The sequence below is a fragment of the Hippopotamus amphibius genome, chromosome 17 (genome assembly GCF_030028045.1).
Source record: "Hippopotamus amphibius kiboko isolate mHipAmp2 chromosome 17, mHipAmp2.hap2, whole genome shotgun sequence".
Classification (NCBI taxonomy): Eukaryota; Metazoa; Chordata; class Mammalia; order Artiodactyla; family Hippopotamidae; genus Hippopotamus; species Hippopotamus amphibius.
Genome location: NC_080202.1, coordinates 2,224,710 through 2,237,599, shown reverse-complemented (window position 1 = coordinate 2,237,599; position 12,890 = coordinate 2,224,710). Strand labels below are relative to the sequence as shown.

At 46.7% G+C, this 12,890-nt stretch overlaps 2 protein-coding genes across 22 annotated transcripts in view; one reads left to right on the top strand and one right to left on the bottom strand.

Moving 5' to 3' along the window:
• NCOR1 (nuclear receptor corepressor 1) overlaps positions 1-3,874 on the top strand; it is a 149,989-nt gene extending 146,115 nt beyond the window's left edge. For all 17 annotated transcript variants that reach the window (XM_057717049.1, XM_057717063.1, XM_057717065.1 and 14 more), the window contains 3 exons: positions 127-321; positions 2,547-2,726; positions 2,835-3,874. In XM_057717049.1, the coding sequence (XP_057573032.1) occupies positions 127-321; positions 2,547-2,726; positions 2,835-3,025 (566 nt within the window). In that variant the 3' untranslated portion in view covers positions 3,026-3,874. The remainder of the gene's footprint in view (positions 1-126; positions 322-2,546; positions 2,727-2,834) is intronic.
• Positions 3,875-5,012: 1,138 nt separating this feature from the next.
• The window catches only part of TTC19 (tetratricopeptide repeat domain 19), a 29,148-nt gene continuing 21,270 nt past the window's right edge, over positions 5,013-12,890 (bottom strand). For 4 of the 5 annotated variants that reach the window (XM_057717078.1, XM_057717073.1, XM_057717074.1 and 1 more), the window contains 3 exons: positions 8,531-8,685; positions 7,296-7,458; positions 5,014-6,922 (listed from right to left, as the gene is read on the bottom strand). In XM_057717078.1, the coding sequence (XP_057573061.1) occupies positions 6,789-6,922; positions 7,296-7,458; positions 8,531-8,685 (452 nt within the window). In that variant the 3' untranslated portion in view covers positions 5,014-6,788. Of the gene's footprint in view, positions 6,923-7,295; positions 7,459-8,530; positions 8,686-12,890 lie in introns of all 5 variants that reach the window. The other variant, XM_057717076.1, reaches the window with a different exon arrangement.

Genomic DNA, 12,890 nt, shown 5'->3' with positions numbered 1-12,890 from the left:
TCACCCACATGGGTGCTGGTGAGTGACTCTCGCTGGGGCCCAGGCTAGGGTTAGGGTGTGCCGTGTGTCCTGCGGGCTCCTGGCTCCCAGAAGGACCCAGCAGACTCGCGGTGCTATCTCTTGCAGGTGCGGTCAGCTCCAGAGGCCATTCGTTTGCTGACCCTGCTAGCAACCTGGGGCTGGAGGACATCATCCGGAAGGCGCTCATGGGGAGCTTTGACGACAAAGCGGAGGAGCATGGGGTGGCAATGCCCCAGCCCGTGGGGGTGGTGACCGGCGGTGAGACCCGGAGAGAGGAAGGGGACCCGTCACCTCATTCAGGTAAAGGGCTCACTTTCGTGCTCTTCCGCCCCCTTTCCCACAAAAAAGCCAATTTACACCCAAGTTCTAACGGATCACTAAGGGATTTCATTTACGTGCTCAAGAGTCACCTCTGAAGGTTTTAGTTACTTAAACCAGGTTTTTTTTTTAACCTCCTCAGACATGTTAGGATCATGAAATTGAAAAGAAGATTTTTGCCCAGAAAGTCACCCTCCAGCATATCAGTGTTTATTTTTGTTTGCATCTAGTCCTTATCTGTATGCATACATTGTAATCGTAATATAAATGCAATTTCGTTTTCTGCTTTTGAATCAGTGACTTACTATTGTAATAAAAATGACAGGCTCAGTATAAAAGAATTTTAAGCCACAGAAAAGAGTAAGGGGAAAAAACTCTTCATATCACATTGTCCAGAAAGCTAGTGTTATTGTCCTACATAAAAGAACAGCTTATTGGAATGAGATCATTTTATACATCCTATTAAAGCAAGCACACAAAACCCGTGACTCTACGCTTTATATATTTATATATAACCTTTTTTCTTAATCTTTTGAGAATCTCTCTTATAGCTTAAAAAATTACCTGAAGGTCAGCAACATTTCAGGTTTAGTTTATTTTCCTGTTATGGTCAAGCAAAAGATCTCACTAAGGTTAAGGAGAAGATAGAGAGATTAGGGGTTTTAGTTATTTATTTTTACCTATGTATGTTCATTTTAGGACATGAATTCACTTCCTGCTCTAAAAGATGAGCCACTGTCTTCCCGTTTCTGCTCTGACCTTCCGACGTTTACTGATTCTGCGTGTTTTAGGGTTGTAGTGTTGGTGACGTACACAGCTGCAGTGCCCTGTAGGCTGCGTCGTCATCTCATGGCGCATGTCTTTGTGGTGAGGCTGTCTTGCCCGGAGGTCTTCCGTGCTGCACCATGGCGTCCTGCTGCCTTTCTGTTTGACATGACAGTTTGGCAGGTTATAATATTCAACACAGACTTTTCTCAAAACATCCTGTAGATACGGTTACATTTTTTCCTGGCATTCTCTGTTGTATAAGAAATAAGACCAGATGCCCCCACTACCCCCGCCCCAGTTTTTCTGGTGGTGACTATTTGCCCAAAGAAACCTTTTTTCCCTCAATTTCAAGACATTCACCATCAGTGAGTGGTGCTCACCCTGCACCACACTTCCTGGTCATGGGAGGGCGTTGCACCTTTGGGGTGATCACCCTCAGGGAAGTGTCCTGTCACGTGTGCCTCCTGGTTGTCCTCTTTCTCGGGGCCTCCATTTTAGGTACAGGGACCTTTCTGTTTCTGCCGTTCTTTTGTCCTCCGTGTCTGTTACCTTCTAATGATGTTAGTCATCTTGCTTTTACTCTGAAGCTCTCAAATTTTTCCTTTGCACCAATAATTCCCTTGCTGACTTCTGTTTCCTGGGCCTTTTCACCGCATACATTTTGGTTGTCTATTCTTTGAGCTTCTTTTATAAAATTGGTTTCATGTATTTTGAAGGTTTGTATCACACTCACCCCACACCCCACCCCACCCCCCCATTGTCTATTACAGTCTCTTCCATCATCAAGGACTTGCATTCTTCTGCTTCCAGATAGTTAGAGGGTAGAAATGGCTTTCGATTCCTTTCTTCTGTACCCTGAAGGGTTGGGACCAGGGTGAAACTGTTCTGCTGGGGCTGAGGGAAACATTAGCTGGTGACTCTTCTGAGATCTTTTTAGCATTTTGCTCTAGAGCCCAGTTGGGGTTTCCCACTTCTGGGGAAGCAGAAAGGGCCACCTGGACTTGTCCGCCGTGCTGAGGGCCAGTGGTGCCCCAAGGGGGCTTCTGTTGTACAGATTCTTTCCTCCTCCATTTGCTTCTCTGTAAACTGGTGGGCAGGAGACAGTGAGGATTTGAGTTTTGTCACCCAGCTCTCACTGCCTTAGCAGTGTCTGTGCTCCAAGGCCAAGAAAGAAAGGATGTTCCAGAAACGTTAGTCCTTGGTCACGTTTCTGAGTTCACGGTGCGAGGACACACCCCTCTTTGACTGTAGCTGCCATAAGGAAATTCCGGCTTGCTTTTAAAGATGACTTTTCTATTCACTGGGCACTAGGACTGGATTCTTCATGCTACCATTCTGCTGCTCTGACTTAACGCTAGATAATCCCAGCATTTTGGTAGATTTTTTAGTTGAGAACATAATTACTATACATCAGTAGTAATAATTTACTTCACTTTTAGGAGGAGTTTGCAAACCAAAGCTGATCAGCAAGTCAAACAGCAGGAAATCGAAATCTCCTATCCCAGGGCAAGGCTACTTGGGCGCTGAGCGGCCCTCCTCGGTCTCCTCGGTGCACTCAGAGGGGGAGTATCACAGGCAGACACCGGGCTGGGCCTGGGAGGACAGGCCCTCATCCACAGGTGAGGGGCTGCTGACGTCCGCGCTGCTTCTAAACCCAGTTTCCTTAGAGGGTTCCACCGCACTGCACAGAAACAGGGCACGGAACCTTAACCCTCTCTCCTCTGCAGGCTCGACGCAGTTCCCCTACAACCCCCTGACCATGCGGATGCTGTGCAGCACGCCCCCCGCGCCTGCCGCCGCCTGTGTGCCCGCCGCCGCCAGCCCGGCTGCCCCCCACCAGCCGAGCAGGATCTGGGAGCGGGAGCCGGCCCCGCTGCTCTCCGCGCAGTATGAGACGCTGTCCGACAGCGACGACTGACCTGCGGGAAGGGGCCCCGGGAAGGGGCTCTAGTGTTTGGTGGTTTCATTTTTAACTGCGGGCCAGAAGCCTGTCCTTGTAGGGCTTGTGCCAGAGACTTCAGGAAAGCCTGGACCACAGACGATGAAGAAAGGATGGAAATTTATTTCAAGGGTCAAATGAGGGGGAAAGGCTGCCTTGATACAGGCAGTTCAGTGGATTATAAGAATAGTGGAGGGTTGAAATGTAGAGTTTTTTAAAAGTGGGTTAATTCCTGTTCTTACATCTGTTTGTAAAGAAAACCATAATGTCTTTAAATCACTCTCCTGTAAATAGATGACCTTTTTGCAGTGTTTCCCCTCGCTCTAGTATCTGGTGTACTTATGTTCGAATCAGCGCATCGACTTTGGGGGTAAGGTAATTTTTAAAAATCTCTCCTCTCTCTTTTTAACCCTTCTAAACAACCTCAAACAGCCCAGTTACATGGTGTTGGCTGTCACGGGCATTGTACTTTTATCCAATTTTGTTTCCTCTAAACTCAGATTTCCAGTGATGTTTAAAATCTTGTGGAAATGTTTAGATTTTTAACACAGACCCTGTCATAAAATCTGTACATTAACGTATTAGGGTCAAAAGGAGAAACAGAATTCTGCCATCGTGTTAATTTCCAGTGCAGGCTTTAATTTTTTTTTAATTGGAAGCACTGAAAAAAATAGTACTGCATGAGTATTGTCATAGTTCAGTTTCTAACGTTTTACAGGCGTACCTCGCTGTAATGCGCACTGGTGATGAACCACGCCCCAAGCACTCTCCTGCATTTGATGCAGCCCAGCAAAGCTTCTGTTTTGAAATAAATCTGACTGCCCTGTCCACAGCGACAGTAGATTATTTGTGATTTAAGGCTTTCAGTGTCTCAGGTCTCAAAGGAAAAACGTACACTTTCCTTTGGTTTGATGTCTGTTACTGGTTGAGTCAGAAGGTCACGGTCTGTGTAGAACCTCAGTGTTGTAGGTTTGCTTCATGCTGCGTGTCCTGAGCTCTTGTGGGGAGCAGCCCGTCCTTTCCCCTTCGTGCCAACCTGTGCTTGCTTTCACTTTGATTCCTTGTGGGCAGGAGTTTACTGTCAGATGTTTTTATTCCACTGAATCTCAAGGAGCAAATACTTAATAAGGCTGAATTTTAAACCCATTATGGTACTAGCAGATCAGTCTCATTTTTTCATTAATAATTACTTATTGAATTAAGCTTTTTTTCATACAAGTTAAACACAACATTGAAGCATCCTTCCGTAGGACACGGATGCTAATGGTTTTGGGACGATGCTACAGATGTTCTAAGATAGAGGTCTCTCAGGATGACAAACTCACACTTTACAGACTCTTAAGTAGACCTGAGCTGTTGAAAAGTACTCAAGCCTCTCAAGATAGCAGGTGTCTGACAACCACAAAGTGCCTCCCTTGTAGTGATCGAGACCCTCACCTTGGTGTCTAGTCCCCATTTTACAGATGTGGATGCAGATTCAGTACTTTTTTATTTACCTATGTGGGCAAAGACAGGACCACAAAGCCATACTACCTGAAGCTCAGTGAGCTGTGCACCAGCATATATTTGAGGTCCTCAAAGCAAGCTCTAAGTCAGGTGTAGCGGTCAGATCCCTACTACTTGGAAAGCTGGTATGACTAAAAAATACATAAAGTTTTAATGTGAATGAAAAACAGTAACAAGTTTTTTGCTTAAAATTTTGTTTAGGTACTGGTAATATTTTAGATTTTAATAATTTAATTGTAAACAGTCCCAAAGAGATACTGCTGGCATTTTCCTAGGACTAGTTCTTGAGCACATGTCAGGTCAGAACCTGCCTGGCACCTGTGCAGCTCCACTCAGGACCACAGGCTGCGGCTGCTGGCCACTCGCCCTCCTCAGCACAGACCCAGCTGTCTTACTTCACCTGCTGCCACCTGGAGAAGCGATCCCGCAACAGGAGACACGCCCCCCCCCCCCCCCCCCCCCCCCCAACGTGTCCTACTTCAGAACAAGGGCAGGACGGAGCGCACACCTGCAGAGGGAGCACACCACGTGGGCCAAGTCAGCTGGGAGCCAAGGTGGGACGCTGCGGGCTGAGACCTACGGCCTGACGAGTTTTCTTTTTAAGTACCCAGAACGAAGTTCAGGTTCACGCGAGTGTGACAGCCAGTGTTCACCACACAAAGACTGGTAGTGCTCGCACAGGCTGTGCTGGGTGACCCTAGCTCCCGCCTGCAGCCTGAAGCTCCAGTGGCTCCTGCTCACCACTGTGCTCAGCCCCATCCTCCTTGCTTTGCTACCTCAGTGCAGTGAACTGTAGTGACAGCACCACACGCAGATGCTCTTTCTGGAAACTCCTGCAGGTGTCCCAGGACCAGGAGCCACATTACTGAGGAGGGTCAGAAATTCCTCAGTAAAACCTGGATGGAAAAATCTCCCTTTCAGTAACTCCTGCAACTGTGAAAAGGTAGAAACGTTCTCAATACAGAAGGTGAGTAGTGGACAGTTTTTTTAAATTGCTAATAAACTGACTGGTTGCAATGAGTTAGCTTATCACTCTGAGTTAGACTTGAGTAATTAAAGGAATTTACTGGGTGGGAAAGTAGGAAGATATTTACATCTGCAAAACATAAGATTCTAGTTTCCAGTTTTAATCTAATCCCTGTATTTTATTTTTATTAACTCTTTAGTAAATTATTTTAATGAGAAACTCAAAGATTATGGAATACATACAATATTGTTGTAGAGTCTCTAGTTGATTTTGAAAGGATTCTTCCAGTATGTACACAGGGACCAAAAAATACCAGTTTATCCTTCCCACCGCCACCGGCAGAGCAGCAACAAGAGCTCCTTCCTGGTACCCAGAAGAACCGCCTAAACTGCTGGGTGTAAACGTCAAGGTGTGCCCTGTGTGTACGTACTTTACATACCCTGAGGCAGTGTGATAGAGCTCTGAGCACGTGGTCTATCCTAGTGAGGTCATCAGCCAGATGCTAAGAGAGGGTGCTAAGGCCCAAACTCCAGAAGCCTGAGCTAGGGTCCAGGACCCGGATGCTTCTACGGCACCAGTGGGACACATCACACACCTACAGGCCCCCAGTCAGAGGGCCGGGCTGTCCCCAGACAACACTACCCTGTGACCGGGTACAGAGGGGTGAGTGCTCAGAGAGCAGGGACACAGGAGGACATCACTCTTTGCCCTCAATTTTTCACAGCTGTATATAACCAGATACATACAGTTCACTTTTATTTACAATCAAAAGGAAACTATACTTCCAAGTGCCTAATTCACACTTTAAGAACTTCGGGCTGGTGGCATGCCAAGACACTGCACTGAGTCCCACCTGGGCTTCAGGAGATAGAGGCCCAGTGGCTCTGGCCCGCCAGGTATAGACAGAATGAGGTAAGGCAGTGAGTCGGGACCATCATCTCAGGGGGAGGTGCCTGGCTGAAATCCGTCCCAGGGGGGAACTGGCCCCTCTTCGTCTAGAGCTCTGCTGGGACCAGCACGGACAGCACCTACCCGACCATCTGTCACAACGGAAAGCACCCACTGACATCCATCCTTAGAAGCAAATCAGGTCGGGGGGAAGTTTTCTTTGTAAAACAAAAGGTTTATACACAAAGCATATGCAGTGTCCACAGCCTGTCCTCTACCGAGGCTAAGCTGAGGGGACTCGAGCTGCTGAGGAGGGCGTCCCGGGGGCTGGAATAAGAGGTATGACTTGAAGGTCCCTACAAGGAAGGGCCTGGAGTGCGGCTACAACAGAGCAGACCTTTGTCTTGACAGCTGAGCCAGCTCCTCCCTGATGTGCTGCACAGACACCTCGTCTCTCTTCAGCTTCGCGCGCGTCAGAGCTTCCTGGTAAATCTCTTCTGCTTGGGTGTATCGTTCTAAGAGAACCCGGAGAGAAGGGAGAATAAAGACAGTGCGTGTCCCAGCGTGATTCTGGAAAGAACGAGTGTTGGCACAGGCCCGGGCCATGGCGTGAGGCCTCACCGCACCCCGCTGGGACCGGGTGAGGGAGTCCTGCCGCTGCAGGTTCCTGAGCAGGGTGGCGGAGTGCGCCCGCCCAGCTGCCACGCCCTGGCACCCCCGCTTCGTGAGAAGCAAGTGAAGCTGTGCGTGTGACAAGACTCAGAGACTGCTAACACACTACAGAACCAAGGCGCCCTGCAGGTGCTCTCCCCGCGAAGCGCCCGACAGGCCAGCAGGGCAGGACCCCAGCCAGGATGTGTCCCGCCCTGGCCGCCCCTGCCCCCGCACCTCTGTGCATCAGGACCGCAGCCAGGTTGCTGAGCAGCACGTGGAGCTCCGGGTGCTCCACCTGCCTCGCCAGGTCGGCTGCCCTCTGCGCGTGGACACAGGCCTCGTCAGAGCGGCCCTGCGCATCCAGGGCGGTGGCCAGGTCGCTCAGCAGCACGATGGTCTACACACGGGAGAGAAGGCGGACGGCTGCCAACACCCCACAGCGCGAGCGCCAGTGTGGCGGCCGTTCGGACAGGGGCGTCTTCCCCAGGGTCCCCCAAGGCCAGGGTGTCAGCCTCTAACAAGTCAGGTGCCTTGACCATTCACACTGTACAGCAACCACCCAACCCTCTGCAAACAGATGCAAACCTAGAAACCAGGTACCAGGATGAGTATTACTTATTAATCTAACTACCTATCAAAGGAAAAGCAGCAAATGGAAAAATAACAGCAAGTGCTAGGAGAAGACCCCATTCTATTCGAGGCTCGCACCCGTGAGAGGCTGGCCTCTGAGCCTCACTATACCACGACCTCGGGAGAAAGAAATCCACCGTGGCTTTCAGGAAGATTCCCACCAAGCTTGTAAAGATGTTGGCACTAACAGCGGCAGGCCCCGCCGCCGCCTCCACTTTAGGCCCCAGTTCTAGTACTTAAGGGGGGTCCAAACCCCTTTCCTGAAGGTAATTCATGGCCCAGCAACCTGCCCTGCTCATCTGCTCGCAGCCTTGGGACACATTCAGTCCAGCCACGATTTTCACGTCCTAGGCTGGGGGACCAAACATCAGTGACAAGTGGTCCATTTCTTACCTTTAAGGCACAAAAAGATGACTTCAATTCTGTTTACTGTCCTAACAGAAGGCTCTGCGTGCTGTGCTTAAATTCTATGTCAGTGGTTTTAAATTCTGTTTAACGCAGTCCCACCATCCTTTCCCCACCACGTTCCCCTGGCATTTTACCGGTGGAGCTCGGGAGAGGAGGATCTTCACATGTTAACCTGTTCCTCCTAAGATTTGCATAAGATTCAGTTCCCAAAACACTAAGCTGTGCAAACCAATCCACACCTAAGACCTTCTGGGCAGACCCAGGAACTCATCAGCAGCTCAATTCCTTCTAGAAACAAGCATCTGGGGAGGGGAGTGATGGCCGAGCATGAGGAGGGGAGGTGTCTGGCCCTCTGCCGACTACCTGTCCCTATCTCATATTTCTGGATTCCGAAACCTTTGTCTTACGGTCCTTCCGTTTTGCTCCCTTACCTGTGGGTGTCTTTCTCCTAGTATTTCTTCAGCAATCTGCAAAGCTTTTTCATACACCTTTTGTGCCTCTGCCGGCTGCTTGGAGAACAGAAGGTAGCGGGCATAGGTGTCTAGGCACATGCCCAAGAGGAGGTGGGTGTTGGCTTTCTCTTCCACTAGGAAGGAAATAAGAGCAATGCTGGGGTGTAACACATACTTTATTACCAAGACCCACACCCTAACTGATTGTTTCAGGTCACTGAAGAAATACTCTTTTATACTGTTACACAAAGGTGAGAACTCAGATGTGTTAACATCTAAACTGGCTCCTGGACCCAACTGTGTGTGTGGGGAGAGGGGGAGTTCTCCAAATCAATAAGCAATTGGTCACCAGCAGGGTAGCTAAGAATTCAACTGAATTCTGACACCACCCACCCAGAGATTCCCCAGGTTAATCCCCTCTCCCCACTTCAGACACAGGCACAAGTCCAGGCTGTCACCTGTCCTGACCGACTGGCTGTAAATCAGAGGTTCCCAAGACTCCCTCCCTCAGGTTCAGTTAGGTTGCTAGCGTGGCTCACAGATCACCTGTGTATAAGAGGATGTAACTTGGGAACAGCCAGATGGAAGAGGCACAGGGAGAGGCATGTGGGAACGGGCCTGGCCCTTCCCGGTCCTTTCCAGGCACCACTGCCCCAACACTGCCCAAAAGGGGCCCCAAGCCCCATCCTTTGGGGTGTCGACTGTGACTTCATTACAGAAGCACTGGCCACTGACTGACCTTCCAACCCCTCCTCAGAGGTCAGGGGGTAAGACTGAAGGTTCCAACCCTCTAATACCCTGCTTGGCACCAGTCCCCGTCCTTAGGTGCTGTCCAAGTCACCTCATCAACCTAACAAAAGCCACTTTAAATCATGCCGGACAATTGAGGAATTTCAAGGATTTGGGAAGCTCTGTGGCAGGAAGTATGGATGAAGAGAGAATATGTGTTTTGTTTTTTTTTTTGGGGGGGGGGTACACCAGGTTCAATCATCTGTTTTTATACACATATCCCCGTATTCCCTCCCTTCCTTGACTCCCCCCCCTCAAGTCCCCCCCACCCTCCCTGCCCCAGTCCTCTAAGGCATCTTCCATCCTCGAGTTGGACTCCCTTTGTTATACAACAACTTCCCACTGACTATTTTACAGTTGGTAGTATATATATGTCTGTGCTACTCTCTCGCTTCGTCTGAGCTTCCCCTTCACCCCCCGCCCCCTCCCATACCTCGAGTTCTCCAGTCCATTCTCTGTATCTGCGTCCTTGTTCTTGTCACTGAGTTCATCAGTACCATTTTTAGATTCCGTATATGTGAGTTAGCATACAATATTTGTCCTTCTCTTTGACTTACTTCACTCTGTATGACAGATTGTAGTTCTATCCACCTCATTACATATAGCTCCATCTCATCCCTTTTTATAGCTGAGTAATATTCCATTGTATATATATGCCACATCTTCTGTATCCATTCATTTGTTGATGGGCATTTAGAGAATATGTGTTTCTTATAAATCACAACACCGCAATATCCAACTAAATGATGAACCTTACCCTACATTTTAAGATTGGGTCCACACACACATTAAAATTTGAAACCAATAATATATAGCAGGACCAGGTGAAGATAAACTCAAAGTTAAGAATAAGTTAACAACAAAAAGTCTAAGGCCAATGAAAAAGTTTCCAGGTATGATAACAGCACTACAGAAAGGGAGTGCAGGACACTCAGAATCCTGCAGCGGAAAGTCACAAAGAACAGCTTGTCCATTTTTTGAAGAGGAGCAACAAAGGCTGCCGCACACAGCAGAGCCGAGCGCACTGCACCCGCGGAAGAACAGACCCCCCATGCCATCTAAGAAGAGCCAGAGAACAGATCTAGGGACAGCAACGTCACAAGGCTCAGGAGAGATGACACAAAAAATGTGGAAATGGTGATGAACCAGATCAAAGGACATTTTGCAAACAGCTCAGCTGAAAGTAAATGTTTACACAAAGGACTTAAAAAAGAGGTTCCCTCAGATAATCTTATGTAACACAATTATTAGATGCCCAAGTGAAGGGGTTCAGACAGGTTTCTTTACCAGCAAAGGTATCATTCACATCAAATACCTTTCCTTCCATATCTTCAAAGTTTCAAAAACAACTTACAAATGGCATACAGAATTTAAAGAAGACTATGTTACCAGATAATAGTATGACCAATTACTGAAGAGACAGTTTAAATAAAACAATGCAAATAAGAATACCTAATGAAATAACATCAGAAAGTAAAAATGAAAACAAACAAAAAAACCCCCAAAACTTGGAGTAGAAATCTAAAGTTATTACTTTGGCCTAGTTATATATAAAAGGTAAATGATAATCATTTTCTTAAAATCAAATTAGGAGGGACTTCCTAGGTGGAGCAGTGGCTAAGAATCCACCTGCCAATGCAGGGGACACGGGTTCAACCCTGCTGCAGGAAGATCCCACATGCCTTGGAGCAACTAAGCCTGTGCGCCACAACTACTGAAGCCCACGCGCCTAGAGCCCGTGCTCTGCAACAAGAGAAGCCACCAAAATGAGAAGCCTGCACACGCAACTAGAGAAAGCCCGTGTGCAGTAACGAAGACTCAATGCAGCCAATAAATAAATAAATAAAACTGGAGGGGAAAAAAAAAAGAGAATCCTTTAAAAAAAATCAAATTAGGAGTAGTATTAAATAAATCACCTTACAAATTTATTTTCAAAAAGTATAAATGAAACTTTTGATAAAGAGTATATATGTTTATGGACACACACGACCAATAAACAGCAACACGTAGGACGGCAACAAATAAAGGCCACAGGTGACGATACCTTATTTCTCTACGAAAGAAACGTGACAGAAAAAACCAGATCTCGCTATGAGCACTCTTAAAATGCTGAGCAAAAGCTTGTAAAGCAGTAGAGTTGAACGCCACCGCCACCCCCCCTCCACGGAAAGGATGTGAGAGACACGAGCCCAGCCTCTGTCCCGGGTCCAAGGAGGTGAGCCATTTGTACCAGAGCCTCCACACCACACAAAAGCCCACGTCCCTGGAGAACATGTACAGACACAAGTATTCACCGTACACCAAAACAAACAAGCATAAACTACTCCAGTTATGGAAACTTTCAAAAATGACAACTGCATCATATTTCTGGAATGTGTGTTCATTCTCTTCAGATATTTCTATATTAGAAAAAAGTTTTTTTTTTTACATTTTACAGTTAGAAAATATGTTGAATACTATAACTGCAAAGTACAAGAATAAAGTGGTAGGTAATTCTAGTGGAAAATTATTACCCCTGATAGCAGTAACGGAAATTAAACTAGAATGGCAGAAAAAATAGTAAAGCTTTTTAGAAAGAATAATGAGGTAAATTTTAGCTATATTTTTTCATTATTAAGAAGAGTATAGGGGCTTCCTAGGTGGCACAGTGGTTAAGAATCCGCCTGCCAATGCAGAGAACACGGGTTCGATCCCTGCTCTAGGAAGATCCCACATGCCGCGGAGCAACTAAGCCCGTGTGCCAAAAAATAAAAATAAAAAAAATAAAAAATAAAAAAAATAAAAAAAAAAGGGCTTCCTAGGTGGCGCAGTGGTTAAGAATCCGCTTGCCAATGCAGGGGACACAGGTTCGATCCCTGCTCCAGGAAGATCCCACATGCCACGGAGCAACTAAGCCCGTGTGCCAAAAGAAAAAAAAAGAAGAATATACATTTTAAATTCAAAGCACATTCTAATCATGGCAACATAAAAAATGGAAATTTTTTTAAAACAATATACTTCTCTAAAAATAGGACCAAACTCGAGGGGGGGGAGTCAAGGAAGGGAGGGAATATGGGGATATGTGTATAAAAACAGATGATTGAACCTGGTGTACCCCCAAAAAAATAAAAAAAATAAAAAAATAAAAAAAATAGGACCAAGGGAGAAATAAAAAGACTCCATAAAAGAACCTTCAGCACACTGCCAAGTGAGAAGTTCATATCTTTAGTGAAGCACCACAAAGAATTCCTTTTCTAACTAATAACAAAACACAGTTCTTTGAAATATTAATATTAACACGGCTAGAAATTAGATGAGAACAAGTCAGATAACCTAATAACAGCTAAGAAATAAACTGGGACCGTTTAAACAGAGCTTCCCCCAAAGGATTACTGGAATCTGAGGGGGAGGGAAGCATACTCGTATCTTCAACCTTTAATTATAAATAATTCTGTTTCAAGAATTATTCTTAGAAGAAAAAGATGAGCTACCTAAAATCAGTCTATGAAACAAACAAGATTCATCACAGAAATCTGTACTCAAAACATAAGCAAATTGAATTCTCAAGTGC